Source organism: Lycium barbarum, chromosome 11 (genome assembly GCF_019175385.1).
Source record: "Lycium barbarum isolate Lr01 chromosome 11, ASM1917538v2, whole genome shotgun sequence".
Classification (NCBI taxonomy): domain Eukaryota; kingdom Viridiplantae; phylum Streptophyta; class Magnoliopsida; order Solanales; family Solanaceae; genus Lycium; species Lycium barbarum.
The window spans coordinates 109,558,146-109,573,249 of NC_083347.1; the positions used below are offsets into that span (position 1 = coordinate 109,558,146).

Here is a 15,104-nt window from a genome sequence, read left to right on the forward strand (position 1 = left end):
AGACATACATATAAATCGGTGAAATAAAGGATAATTGAGAAGTGGAATACACAAGCAGCTTTATTCCATGACGAAAAAGGAAACATCGTTCCCAAAATCTAGGCCAATAAAAGAATTTCTCATTGTAAATATCTTAATTGGCAACATTAAGTGTATTGAGTGGTCTCGAAATATATAACAAAGGATATAACTAAGATACCTCGTATATACAGAAGTGTAATTTTGGATTTCCCCCAAACACAAACATCATAATGATGAAAAATGCAACCGATGGAACTCTACCGCTTATGTACACAGTTTTACTTTGCTAAAAGGCTATTTCTACGGTTTGAATCTGTGACCTTATGATCACATGGCAACAACGTTTACTATTACGCAAAGACTCTCCTTAAAAAACAGGAAGAAAAAAAACTTTGGGAGTTGGCTATATGAATCGTCACTTTTTTTTTGAAGCTCAATTTATATTATCATCATACTAAATAAAATAAAAGAAAAAAATATGTTAAATATATTATTAGGTTTTATATAAAATACTGACATATGTTTAGATACATTCATTTAAGCTCTTTTTTTCTGATTTGTAGAGCTTACATGGTAATGAAATAAAAAATTAGTAACCAACAAAAAAAAAATACTGATATATGTTTAGACACATTCATCCCTACATAATTTAATACGTTATTTCTAATAATAAGAAAGTTAAGCCTGAGTTACAATAGTTGGTTTTTATGGAAAAGAAAAAAAAAGGCACAATAGGTTTGATTTATGTGTCAGAAAACTGTTTTTAAGAGTTTTAGAATAATTTTGGGAAAATATTGTTTGATTAGTTGTAAATGTAATAAGTTTTAATGAAAATTGCGGGAGTATTTTTAGGAAATAGTGTTAGTTTCTTTGAAACTAGAGAAATTAAGGGCGTATAAAACTGTACAAATCAATGGACTAAAAAATTAGTTCAATTTAAGCCTTTCTTTCTCCGAGTCTCTCTATCTTTTTCTGCCTTATAAATAAAGCAGAAAACTTGTGAAAATATTAAAAAGAAAAGCAGTGTACGTCATTACCGTAAAGGGAAGAAAAGGAGATCAATAAAGAGTAAAATCTCTACCAAATTAAGAAGAAGAAAAGCAACAATGGCATTTGAAAGATCATGCTTCTTCTTGTTTTTCTTCATCCTTGCTGTTGGCTTGACCTCCTCTTCCCCAACCTACATCTCATGTAATTATTCCTTCTATATTTGTTTTATTTCTTTCAATGCTACAACGGTAAAGTTATCTCCGTGTGACCTATAGGTCACCTATGTTGAGTCGTGGTAGCAGCCACTAATACTTTCATTAGGGTAGGTTGTCTACATCACACCTTTTGAGGTGCGGCCCTTCCTCTGACCCTACTAACACGGGATGCTTATGTAACGGCTGCCTTTTTTTTAATGCTCTAGTTCTCAATGCCCTTGTTAGACATCCATTTTGGAGCTCGTTTAATTCGAACTTGATCAGCCTTTGAGAATCCCACTCTGGGAGGTACAAGCTCCCTATTAGAAGGACTGCATTTCCAATGCTCGAACCTTTGGTTAAGGATGAAGGGGTACCTACCACTCCATCAAAGTCCACAACCTTTGGTGGCCCTCCATTTTTATTTCTTTCAATGCTCTTGAACTCTAGATATTCTTGTCTTCTTCGTATTTTCCATCAAAGTCCACAACCTTTGGTGGCCCTCCATTTTTATTTCTTTCAATGCTCTTGAACTCTAGATATTCTTGTCTTCTTCGTATTTTCCATCAGAATTCAACATCCACTAAATCAGAGGCAGATTCAGGTTTTGAGGTTCATAGGTTCCTACAATGGTCTCAAACATAAAATAATAACTAGGTGCACGATCAGCTATCTATAAATACTTTGTGAATTTCTTAATACAAATACATGATACGCATAAAAATTACTGGGTTCACATGAACCCATACCTTAGGGGCTACATCCACTCCTCTCTGCTTTGAGGTCCAACTATTCCAAATTTGCCCCGGAAAATCTCATTATGAGGCTAAAACACTCTCTATCAAATGCGACTCTATTAGCGGCCTATGAATGGATCTAATCCGAGACCTCTTGTTCAATTTATTGCAACACTAACAAATTTTTTTTCCTTCCAAAATTTGTGTTGAATTAAATTCCTTTTGTGTTTGTGCAGATGACGTGCTTAATGTTCACATGCTAGGGGGTCGTGGTCTTCTTGAAAATTTTTTAGTGAAGAATGATTGCCCCATTGATTTCGAGAGAGAAGACTTCTCCCCCCTTACAGGCCAATGCAAAGGACCTAATTACAACCCACTGACATGTTGCAATGCGTTCAAGCAAGTTGCTTGCAGGTATGAGTGTCAAATGAACGGACTGGATTAAATTTAGATGGTTTAAATTTGCTCAATAGTTACTTGGACTAAAATTAGTTGATGTAAAATGAGCTAACAAACTGGTCATTGATCCAAACGGTCTAATTCTTACTAAGTTTAAATTTCTTTGATTGATCTTTTATAAATTTTCCAGTACCTAACAAAACATTTTTTCTTCTTTATTGTGGTTACATACAACATATCAAATAAAGAAAAAAAAATATTTTTTTAAATATTTTGATAAGGTTTCGCTCAATGATCAATTTGGGCCAACATATAAACCTTGAATTAGATAGTTACATTTTTGGACAGCTCAAAAAGATAATAACCAACAAATGTCTGTGTTTTGCATATATATATATATATATATATATATATATATATATATAGTCAGTATACAAGTTTTGTATATTTTGGTCAGTGTCCGTAATTAATTTCGACTGACGAGCCAAGATTTTAAAAAATACTCAAATTTTGAAATGTGCAGAATTAAAATGAGTTGATCAAATAAATAAGCGAATCATATTTTCATGGGCTAATTTTATCGGTCTTACATGCAGGTATGCAAAAGAGTTAAATGAACTAGAGAATGGGTGCGCCACGGGCATGTTTTCCATCATCAATAAACTTTACCCACTTGAACTCTTTGATAAGATGTGCAAAGAAGATAAAGAGGGTTTGGCCTGTCGCCCCACTACTGGTCCAGCTATAAACAAACAAACGGGCAATGCTGCTGCAAAATCAAGAGGCAGAAATTAAATTAGGCAAGAAAAAAATTTGCTTGGATTGATTAAAAATCAAAAAGTCTTATATTTACATTGTGATATTGGTTTGTAATAACCTCTCATTCATTTTAATTCAACATGGCGTGTTCGGTTGAAAATTTAGTATCGCATTTTGTGATGCGAATTTTGTACTAATGATGATGAGTATTTTCAGATGTTCTGTGAGACTAGTATGAATAAGATAATACATTTTCTTTCAATTAACATGTGCGTTCTCTCTCAGAATCTTCTTAGCTATATCTCACTCGTCAATTAGAATAAAGTTTGTCCACGTGAGTCTCTTGAAAATGTAACATTAATCCAATTAGATAATTAATTACTCATGGCTATGAGAGTTGAGAACAAAAAGTTAGATCGATTTGAGACGAGTTTGAAGTAAATAATCGAATGGATAGAACTTGCGACCCTCTTGAGTGGTAATTGTTAACTATATGGGAACCTGATAACTAAGATCAAGATTGATCACAACAAAATGGATTAATTACACCATTTGGTTAGTTGATGACAGTGGTGAATTCTCCTGCAAATCTGCTTGGAAAGCTCTTAGAACTCCAAGATCCACTTCTCTCACTGACAAGAGAATTTGGCATGCTAAACTTCCTTTTAAAGTTTCATTCGTCATGCTGAGACTGCTAAACCGATGATAAGATTTAGAGTTTTGGAATTCATGGTCCCTCCAGTTGTAACTGCTGTAGAATCCCTTCTCTTGAGACAACAAATAATTTATTTGAGCCGAGGGTCTATCAGAAACAGCTCCCTACCTCTCAAGGTAGGGGTAAGACTTACGTACACTCTATCCTCCCTAGACCCCACTTGTGAGATTACACTGGGTATGTTGTTGTTGTTGAAGGGGAGATGAAACACATTTTGCTCTTTCTTTTGTAATTATGCAGGGATCCAATGTCACAACATGACAGAAGCATGATGATTCAATGGTGGCTCATCAAGCCAAAGAATCCAATACATGATCTTCTTCTACAATGCACTCCCTCAGTAATCTCCTGGAAAATTTGGAAAACCAGATGTAGGAAGAGTTTTGATTAGATCAACATATCTTCTAGCAATATAATCAACCAAGTTGATTGGGCTCACTCTCAACAGCCAATTCCCTTCTTTCAGTTGCTCTTATAAATGGACTAATATCCGTGACAAAGCTGAAAGAGTTGTACAAGTTTTGGATAATAAAACTATCAAATGGACTAGTCCCTCTCCTAACAGGTTGAAGCTGCTGGTGGTGGTATCCTTAGGGAAGATAGAGGCAATATGATGATGAGTTTCTTCTCTTATTAGTGTTTCTAGTAACAACAAGGCAGAGACATTGGCTCTAGTTAAAGGCCTACAGTGGTGCATTGCTAATGGTCATAAGGATCTAATCCTGGAGACTGATTCTCTTTTGTTAGTGCACATGATCAATGACAATACTGAAATTCGATCTTGCCTAAAGGAGTACATTCAGGCTATGTTGCTCGGACTCTTCAAAATGTCAATGGGTGCCTATCGGATCCTCCAAAAGTAGTGCATTTTTGGAGGATCTGGCACGGGTGCGGCAACATTTGGAGAGTCCGAGCAACTTAGCATTCAGGAGATTAGACTCCTGATGATCCAGAGCAAAGTCATGTGTATCATTGCTATAGGGAAGCTAATTATGTGGCTGACATAATGGCTAATATTGGTGTAGGGAAAAAATGCGAAGGTTCTTTACACAGTCTATAACTCTTCAAAGGAAAGCTAAAGCTTCTCTGAAGAATGATCAAAGAGGCTACATCCATTTCAGAACCAAGATCAAGAAGGGCCAATTCAGTTTTCATCTGATTTACGACTTGATGCTTGGCTGGATTGTCTTTAATTATCTAGTTAACTGCTATCACATCTGCAATATAGAAGAGGAATGCTCTTTTATCATGAACTTCTTTTTTGCACAGATTTCTAAAAAATTGTGAGAGTATTTTTAGGAAACAGTTGTGTTAGTTTCTTTGGAACTAGATAAATTAAGTGCCTATAAAACTGAACAAATCAATGGACTGAAAAATTAGCTCAATTTAAGCCTTTCTTTCTCCGAGTCTCTCTATCATTTTCTGCGTTATAAATAAAGAAGGAAAATTGTGAAGATATTCAGAAAGAAAAGCAGTGCACGTCATTACAATAGAGGGAAGAAAAGGAGATCAATAAAGAGTTAAATCTCTACCAAATTAAGAAGAAGAAAAGCAACAATGGCATTTGAAAGATCATGCTTCTTCTTGTTTTTCTTCTTCCTTGCTGATGGCTTGGCCTCCTCTTCCCCATCCTACATCTCATGTAATTATTCCACCTTTTTTTTATTTTTATTTATTTCTTTCAATGCTCTTATTCTTTCTCTATATTTTTTTTTAACCGGAGTCCGACATGTAGGGATGTTCATGGTTTGGTTTAAAAATTGATTCAAATAGAAAATCAAATCAAACCGATTAAATAAATCGATACTTTTTTGGGTTCGGTTTTAAATTTTTTAAAAATCGATAATTATTGATAGAAAATCGATAATATTTTAAATTATATATATCTATATATATAATATAATATATTAAATTGTATCAAAATTATCATGAAATTCACGAAGTTTAATTACATAATTTCTTCATTTAGGATTAGTCAAAATTTCTTGTGTCATATGAAGATAAAGTTTCAACAATCTTTAGTTTTTGATTATTCTGGCTTACGTAGAATATATCATAAGACACTATATAGTTAAATATATCTGATTTGTTCTGAGTATATTTTAATGATGTTACATTTACCTAATAATAAATTTGTCACTTTTTTTTTTTTTGGCAAAGAAGTTGAATTTTTATACACCAAGTAAGCTTTAAAACCAGAAAAAGAAAACAGCAAATTACTGAGCTTCATCAGCCTCAATTTTGCTAACTACCTCAAACTCCTATACATCTGCTACTACTCACTAGGCATAGAAATTCAAGTTTGTTAATCTACTACATAATCTGCTACTGGTGTTGCCTTTATAGTGCACTTCTTGAACAACAATCTTCACTTCTCTGCTTCTGTTGGAACACTCTACAATTCCTTTCATGCCAAATCCAGTAGACAGCACAAGCCAATGTCATCCTATACACTTCTACTTCAGGACTCTTTCCTTTATATTGTGAACTAGACCATGCTATTTTTTCCTTCCAGCCAAATATCTATCTTATGATCCCTTGCCAAATCAACAGTCTCTTCCATACCCCTGAGTAGATAGGACATTCAAACAGCAAATGAGCTACAATTTCAGTAGTAGCAGGACAAAATGAGCATTTAGCATCCTCCAGTATACCCCATTTCACTTTATTTGTTTGTTTAACGGGAAGATATAATAATAGAAAAAGAAGGAAAGAGTTTCACTACTAGAAAACAAGGAATTAGCGACAGACAAAATTTCTTAGCTAAAAACAAAAATCTCATGCTAATCTCATTTAGTTACGGATTAGCGATGGATTATAAGAAAATCTAATTAGCGATGAACTATTTAGCAACGGATTATCTAGGGATCACCGACAAATTCCGTAGCTAATTCCATGTTCTCTTGTAGTGTTTATAGTTTTGTATGGTTAAAAATAGATAACAACCAAACCGATAAATGTATATAATATTTGGTTTGGTTTGGTTTTAATATTTAAAAAACCGACTAAACTGGTTTGATTTCAACCAAAAACCGAACCCTGAACACCCTACCAGCAGCCATTTTTTAGCCCAATAAATCTGGATTCGGGCTTTTAAAAGTGCTACTCTTGGAGGTAACACTCCTTATTAGAGGAAATTCTATTTTCAAGATTCGAACCTGAGACCTTTGATTAAGAATAAAGGGAAACTTACCACTCCACCACAGTCTAAAAACCTTTGGTGGTCCTCCATTTTTATTTCTTTCTGTGTTCTTGTTCTGTCTATATCACACTACGTCACACCCCTTAGGGTGGGGTCCTTCCCCGAACCCTGCTAATGCGGCATGGTTTGTGCACCGGGCTTCCCTTTAGCGCTCTTGTTCTAGACAGAGGGGAATCTAGGATTGGAAGTTATGGATTCCTCTAACGATTCCAAGTTAATATACAGTAATAATTGGGTTCACAGTCATATATTTATATATAATTTATGAATTTCTTAATAGAAATGTAGGGTCTACGAAAAGCTACTGTTCTCGTGAGTCCATATAATATGCTCTACATCTGCCACTGGTTCTGGATTTTTTTGGGTTTTCTACTGGTGCCCAGTATCAATTCTAGGATCTAATCAATTCGAATTTATGCCGGAAAGTCTCATTATGAAGGCAAAACACTCACTACCAAATGCGACTCGGTTAGCGCCCTGTGAATGGATTGAACTCTAGACCTCTTGTTCAACTTATTGCAACACTAACATTTTTAGTCCGAGGTTCTCCATTCTCAGAAAGCTTCAAATTTTCCACGTGTGCGCAAGCTTGTGAATAGTTTCAGCGATCACTCTATTAAACCTTCTTTCTTTCAAAATTTGTGTTTAATTAAATTTACTTTTTTTGTTTGAGCAGATGACGCGCTTAATGTTCACATGCGCCGTGGCCTTCTTGAAAGGTTTATGGTGAAGAATGATTGTCCCATTGATTTCGAGAAGGAAGACTTCTCCGTCCTTACAAACCAATGCAAAGGACCTAATTACAACCCAGTGACATGTTGCAATGGGATTAAGCAAATAGCCTGCAGGTATGAGTGTCAAATGGACGGGTTGCATTGATATTTAGATGGCTAAAATTAGTTAAAAAATTACTTAGGCTAAAATGGATTAATTTTAAAATGAGCTAAAAGCGGGTCATAATTCAACGTCCCAATTTTACTAAGTTTTATTGCCTCCGTCTCAATTTATGTGACACTATTTGATTAGACACGAAGTTTAAAAAAAAAAAAAAAGCCTTTTGTAATTTCTGGGCAAAATAAACCTTAGATATTTTATGTGGCCGTAAATCGTCTACTTAAGGGTAAAAGAGGAATTTTAAAAGTAAATTATTTGTAAATATAGAAGGTGACGTTCTTTTTGTTACATGCTAAAAAGGGAAGTGTGCCACATAAATTGAGACAAAGGGAGTAGTACCATCTTTGATTTTTTTTTTATAATTTTTTAAGTACCTAATAAAATACTTTTTTTAATTATGTTATTGTACTATATAACATACGAGCAAACAAGAAAAATATCAAAGATATTTTTATGAGTTTTGTTCATACGTCAGTTTGGATTACATATCAGCCCGCTGAATTTGTCGATTCAAAACGTATTGAGCCAATAAATAAGTGGATTGTATTTTAAGAAAAAGACAAGGTGTGACCACCAGCAGAAGAACCTTTTTTTTTTTCTTTTTGCGGGGATTGATCTTCATTTGGGGTGGTCTTTAAGTTTTGCCCTTCGCTTAATTTCCCGAAGTTGTGGGTTCGAACCCCAGCTCAGTAAAAAATAAATAAATTCGCAAGGCAGAATTTTGCAAATCTAGCCATGCAAGACAGAATTTGCAAAACTGACCATGCAATTTGGGCTAAGGGCAAAAGTTAAAGACCACCAATTTGAGAGGCAAAAATTAAAGACCACCCCTAGCGAAGGATAATCCTGCAAACTGGCCGCAGAAGAAAAGGCTCCAAAAGGCCTTATTTTAAGATAATGCCCCAAAATAGCCCTTCAGCCCATCTCAAAGACAAATTGTAGTCAAAATATAAAATTTCACTCTACACTCTCTCCTCCACTTTCCAGTCGCGGCCACCGACAATTGAGTATCTGTGTTTTCTCTGTTGCCATCTCTTTGTCGACATCGTTGCTTTGCCATCTCCGGCAAATTAGGCTCCGCCATCTCCAGCGACGATGATCTCTTCCAAATCATCAAGCAGGCCAAGCGTCTCCGGCGGCGATGATCTCTTCGGCGACATCGTTCCTTAGCCATCTATTCACCTTGTAGAGCTCGTCCTGAACTCGATCTTCACCGTCGTGTACTCATTGATGAAGACGACGTCGTCGGTGCCGATTTGGGTTTCCATTAGTCGATGGTTAGGGAATCCAGAAAAACAACTTCACACGAGTGAAAAAAATAAAGAGATAATATCAAACTCTGTAGTGAAATCATCAGATCTATGGTCATTTGATACAGATCTGGCCAGAAAAACTTTTTCGGCGGTCTCAATGTTTTCTCCTATAATCCTTGCCTTTGTAAATAGTGTATGTGTATCATTAGTGTGTATATATTATTACACTGACTATACGTTGATTATACATTTATTATACATAAATTATACAACAATGATACATTTTCTATACATATAATGTAGGGATACATATTATATACAACAATGATACCATTTTTATATGTATGATACAATCCCTATACATATACAGTAGTGATACATATTCTATACAACAATGATACAATTTCTATACATATGATGAGATTAGTTGAAAAATGACAACAAAATGAAATTATTTTAAAAAGGCTAAAAAATGTCTTTTAATATTCTTGGGCCATCCGGTGTCAATTTCACCCGGATTGTCATTTATATTCTTTTCCCATATATTTTCATGGGCTAATTTTATCACATTTATGTGCAGATACGCAGAAGAAATAAATGACGAGAACAATAGGTGTGCGCAGGGCATGAATTACTTCATTAATAAAAAAGGAGGCTACCCAATGGGTCTCTTTAGTAATATGTGCAGAGACGATAGAGAGGGTTTGAACTGTGCCACCACTACTGGTCCAGCTATAAACAAACTAAGGGGCACTTTTGCTGCAAAACCAAGAGGCTGATATTAAATTAGGGATGACAAAATTGCTTGGATTAATTAATTAAAATAAAAGAGTCTTGTAGGTACATTATGATGTTGGTTAGTAATAACCTCTGTCATTCATTTAAATCAGTCATTCATTTAAATCATAACATGGTGTGTACAGTTGAAAATTTAGTATTGCATTTTGTGATACGAATTTTACACTGATGATGACTATTTTTCGGATGTTCCGTGAGACTAGTATGAATAAGATAATACATTTTCTTTCAATTAATGCGCGTGTTCTCTCTCAGTATCTTCTTACTCGTAAATTAGAATAAAGTTTGTCCTCCGGAGTCTCTTGAAAATGTAACATTAATCCAAACAGATAATGGATATGAGAGTTGAGAACAAAAAATTAGATCGATTTGAGTCGAATTTGAACTAAATAATCGAACGGATTATTGAACTTGCAAGTTGCAACCCTCTTGTGCGGTAATTGTTAACTATATATGGGAACCATGGTCCATTACCTTTTCGAGCGATAAGTAATTTTAGTAGGTTAAGTCATTATTATCAAGGCACAATTATGATACTGTTGAGAAGATTGTTCAAAACTATAACCTCCGATCCCAAATATTAGTCATTTTGTCAAAATAAATTTATTTTAAAATATTTAACCTATATACTATATTAAAAACACGAAAGATCTTAGAAATGTTGATTGAACTTTTTGCCCTTCATTGAAAGGCTCTCCAATAGACAAAATTGTCATTTACTATTTACCTAATATTTAGAACTTTAAAATTAATAAAATTTTTACTTATTAAATTGTTCCTTATTTGAACTATATATCAAGTACTAATATTTAGGAGTTTAAAATCAATTATGATATTACCTCATATAAAAATTCTTCTTATTTATATTCATTATATACCATTTAGATTTAAGTGGTTTGACTTTTTCATTAAACATATACTCCCTCCGTCCCAAAATGATTGTCTTAGTTTGACTTGACACAAAGTTTAAGAAACAAAGGAAGACTTTTGAAATGTGTGGTCCAAAATAAGCCTTAGATATTTGTGTGGCTGTAAATCATTTCATAAAGTTAAATTGTTTCTACATATAGAAAGATGTCAATCTTTTTGGTACAGACTAAAAAGGAAAGTAAGACAATCTTTTTGGGACGGAGGGAGTAATAGTTTAGATGGCAAGATGAAAAGGTATTAACAAAAGAAACAAAGAAAGAAATATTAGGATGAACTAAAATATGACTTAAACCAAAACTAAAATAAAAGGAAAATCCAAAGAAATAGGGAAGAAACCACAGTTGACTGATTTCATCTTTTGAAGGGGGAAAAAAAGGAGTCTGGAACCAAAATGACCCCAAAAAGGACCATTTGAACCGAAATACCCCAACAAAAAAGGTGACAAAACTACCTTTAACGGCGGGGTTAACTCCTTTAACGCAGTAATTTACTGCGCTAAAGGATCCCCCCCCCCCCCCCCCCCCCACTCCTTTTTTTCTTCTTCTTTTGGTTAACTCCTCTTTCTTTACTCATTTTAACGTACTTTAGCCATAGATTAATCATGCTTCGGGACCCCGAAACTTCAATATTTTATATAGAACCCTACTTATTTTTGTGGGATTAATAAGGTAGGCTCAATACATCAAGGATAAGCAAAACTTCGGATTGTCGTTTTAGTGGTTGAAAAGTGCTCGAACTCCATTTTTGTTTGAAGACTTGGTGTCATTAGCTTTAAGTTCTTTATGTTTTAGGGTTTAGATTTAAGCGTGCTATTTTTTAGTCAAAATTGTAGCATTCATAGCAATCTCAAAATAATTAAATTGCATCATTCATAACAATATGAAAATACTTAAACTTGTTCATTAATAACAAACCCAAACTTGTTAAAATACAATCATCAAAGAAAGAAAAAAACTTAAAAAATATTCATCAATTCATGCCTTTGAGTTGATCTTTTGCCACCACCGCGAGATGTGCCACCACCACGAAAGTTTCCTCCGCCACGAGAGGTACTTCCACCGCGAAATGTAGTTTGACCACCATGTCGTAAGGGACACTTGCGCTTATCATGACCAACATAATTGCAAAATGAGCATTTTTTAGTGTATCTCCCTGGTGGAACATCCATTTTATTAGGAATACGGGAGGTATGCTTTCTTTTTGAATTTACGGATAAATGTTTTATTTGCAATCATGGAAAATGGATCCGGTGGCCAATAACTATCACTAGCAAGTGGGTAGAACCTTCCAGTATACGTTTTTGTATAATTTTGAACTGTATATTCCTCAGCCATGTACGTGGAAGCGTTCTTTCCCATTGTGATAAAACACTTGAAGGCATGAGAACATGGCATGTGATATGATTGCCACTTGCCACATGTGCATGGTCTTGGAATCTCACAAATTGTGTGGACGTTACCTCCTTTACCTTGGTGCACACTTGTTGTGAGTTAAAATATGCGCTCTGCATAGTTGTACTCCATCCGATCGTGTTGTTGAGCCTTAAATTTGTGATACTCGAACACTTTTGACGGTTTTGGCATCTATCTTAGACTGTCTGCCGCAAGTGCTTTGGCCTCTTTTGATCTATTGACGAACCGCTCCACAACCTGCTTAAAAGTCATTCTCACCATTGCAGTGACGGGTAGTCCCCGTGCAGATTTCAACAAGCCATTGAATGACTCAGAGCTGTTTGTTGTCAGCATCCCCCGTCGCCTACTTTCATCCTGGTATAATGTCTATTTGTCTTTATCAATTACATTCAACCAGTGGAAGGCTTCCTCATCCGCCCGCCTAATAATCTCCATCTGCAGGTGAAACTTCTTCCCCTGATGCTCTGTTGCAGCCGCCCATATCCAATTGAAAAGTGTCGGGCTTCGATATGCCTTTTGGAAGTTTTCCTTCAAATGACTTAAACAATAACGATGGTAGGCAAAGGGCGGCTACTACCCATGCAAATTAAACATATTGTACAATATGCCAGCATTTCTGTCTGATATAACACATATGCCCACGCGATCCTTAATAACGTGTTGCCTCAAGTAGTCCAAAAACAGACTCCACGTACTAATGCTCTCATTAGCTGCAATTGCAAAAGCTAGAGGGAATATATCTCCATTTGCATCCATTCCAACTGCAATTAGCAGCTTTATGTCATATACCCCGTACACATGTGTTCCATCTATCGATATTACAGGCCGACAATGAGCAAAACCATCAATGCATGGTTAGAATGCCCAAAACACAAACTCAAAAATATTACGGGGCACTCCAGGCTTCGATTTGAGCTTCCATTCAACAATAGTACCAGGATTGAAGTGTTGTAGTGCCGCCATGTATCTCGGCAACTGTTATATCCCGCGTTTTTGCGCATTTGGAAAAGTTGGAATAATCTCGACTTGTAGGAAATAAGGCTATGCTTTTATTTTATTTAACACATGTGTGATATTCGGGAAAAATATTGATGCGGAAATTCGGAGGACGGCTAAGGGCAAAATTGGAATTTCGGAAATTAGTTTCGGGAATTACAAAACAAGATTCATACTCAATTGGGCTTGGAATAATAAAAGAAAATGAGGCCCAAAGAGTAGAGGGGTGGCCGGCCAAGCCTTGGCCCAAACCCATGGAATTGGTCATGTGATTAATCATGTGACCAATTAATATAAAGAGGGCAAGTGTTCATCAAATTCCCTAGAACATTCAAGACTAAAATAGAACAAGAGAAAGAGAGCAAGAACAAAGAGGGGGTTCGACCCCCTTTTAAAAAAAAAAAAAAAGAGAAATTTTTGAGCTCAAATCTTTAGTCCAAAAAAAATTCATTCTTTGTTGAATTAATACTAAGCTCAAGGTCCTCTTCTATGTGATACCAATTTGGAAGCAAAAGAGTGTTTCTTTTTCAAAGAAGAGAATTTGAAGAAAAAGGTAAGATTCCTATTCTTTTGTGTTATGGAATAAATATATATGTTATGAAGACGAGAATTGGATGAGGATTATGGAGTTGTGATGTGTGTGTGCATAGCCGTGTGTGTGGGTGAAGTAGTGTATGGCCGTGAGCCATAGTATGGTGAAGGGGAGGTGAAGTGAAGTTCATTTAGTTGGATAGTTGTGTCGTTGTGACATTCATGACGTGAAAAAAGGTTTAACGAGTTGAGTTGGCATTGAAATTGGTTATAAGTAGTTATGGGAAATTTTGTGATTTTTATATAATTTTTGTATAATTATGGAAGTAAGATTCTAAGTGTGGATTATTGTTGTGGGTTATGAATTTGTAAGTATAAAATGTGTTGTGATGGTTTTGTCGCATTTGTAGAAGTTTTGGATGGAATATGGAATTGTCGGGATTGTTTGAATCCTTGAGTATTGCTTGAAATGTTATTGAATTATGATTGGACAACTCTGAATTGGTAAATGAATATGAGAACGTTGATGTTGGGTTGGAAGTGTGAAGTAAGAATGGAAGAGCTACATTATGTGGAAAGGAAGGGAAAATTATGTTAGAATGCGTTTTGTTGTGATTTTGATGATTGTTGTTATTGCTGTGGTTGTTGTTGTTGATATTATGGCCGAGCTAAGTCTCGGGGACGTTGAATTTATAGAGGGAATGCTGCCGAAATTTCGGTAGACAATATGAATTTAAGACTTGAAATTCTAAAAGCGTGAAACTCATATTTGGCAACTATGACCAATTGTAGATTTTGGGCGAAGCGGGGATTGAGTTTGGACGAGCGTAAGGCGCAAGTGAGGTATGTAAAGCTGTCCCTTTTCTTCTCTTGGCATGTCCTAGAAGTACTAAGTTTGAGTTTGAACCTCGGGGATCATTCTATTCATAGAAATCCGAGTTTACTTTTAGCACTATTTCATTCAGTGGGATTGAATTAGAAACTTATGCTTTGTTGAAAAGAAACGTTCAAACATTCGTAACTTTTGTAAACATGATCGAATCACCCCTAAGCTTTCATGGTTGATTCCATAAGGTTAAATGTCTGTAAAATTTTGTACGCCGCCTCGACTTGGACCGAGGTGGACCCTCTAGCCCCGAGTCTCCTTCGTTGCCCTAATTGACTTAACTTTGTTCGATATCGGAAAGAAACTTTTGCTTATAACTCTAGCTATTAAAGAATAATGTTTTGATTACTTCATGATATTCTGATTTACATTTTGAACTATGAATAC

General features: G+C 35.3%; 2 protein-coding genes across 2 annotated transcripts; both read left to right on the plus strand.

The window, feature by feature from the left end:
• Positions 1 to 1,008: 1,008 nt before the first annotated feature.
• LOC132617411 (GPI-anchored protein LLG1-like) lies at positions 1,009 to 3,366 on the plus strand. Its single transcript, XM_060332411.1, has 3 exons — positions 1,009 to 1,212; positions 2,179 to 2,356; positions 2,938 to 3,366. The coding sequence occupies exons 1-3, from the start codon at positions 1,128 to 1,130 to the stop codon at positions 3,134 to 3,136; spliced, it is 462 nt and encodes a 153-aa protein (XP_060188394.1). The 5' UTR covers positions 1,009 to 1,127; the 3' UTR covers positions 3,137 to 3,366.
• A 1,898-nt stretch (positions 3,367 to 5,264) lies between these two features.
• Positions 5,265 to 10,198, plus strand: LOC132618081 (GPI-anchored protein LLG1-like). The gene is made up of 3 exons (XM_060333133.1): positions 5,265 to 5,457; positions 7,694 to 7,865; positions 9,745 to 10,198. The coding sequence occupies exons 1-3, from the start codon at positions 5,373 to 5,375 to the stop codon at positions 9,941 to 9,943; spliced, it is 456 nt and encodes a 151-aa protein (XP_060189116.1). The 5' UTR covers positions 5,265 to 5,372; the 3' UTR covers positions 9,944 to 10,198.
• Positions 10,199 to 15,104: the final 4,906 nt, after the last annotated feature.

What these genes read in the sequence shown, in the direction of transcription:
- LOC132617411 (XM_060332411.1), top strand. Translation starts at nt 1,128, where the DNA reads ATGGCATTTGAAAGATCATGCTTCTTCTTGTTTTTCTTCATCCTTGCT. An exon ending in TTCCCCAACCTACATCTCAT is followed by an intron (nt 1,213 to 2,178) that starts GTAATTATTCCT and finishes GTGTTTGTGCAG; the next exon opens with ATGACGTGCTTAATGTTCAC. An exon ending in TTCAAGCAAGTTGCTTGCAG is followed by an intron (nt 2,357 to 2,937) that starts GTATGAGTGTCA and finishes TCTTACATGCAG; the next exon opens with GTATGCAAAAGAGTTAAATG.
- LOC132618081 (XM_060333133.1), top strand. Translation starts at nt 5,373, where the DNA reads ATGGCATTTGAAAGATCATGCTTCTTCTTGTTTTTCTTCTTCCTTGCT. An exon ending in TTCCCCATCCTACATCTCAT is followed by an intron (nt 5,458 to 7,693) that starts GTAATTATTCCA and finishes TTGTTTGAGCAG; the next exon opens with ATGACGCGCTTAATGTTCAC. An exon ending in ATTAAGCAAATAGCCTGCAG is followed by an intron (nt 7,866 to 9,744) that starts GTATGAGTGTCA and finishes ATTTATGTGCAG; the next exon opens with ATACGCAGAAGAAATAAATG.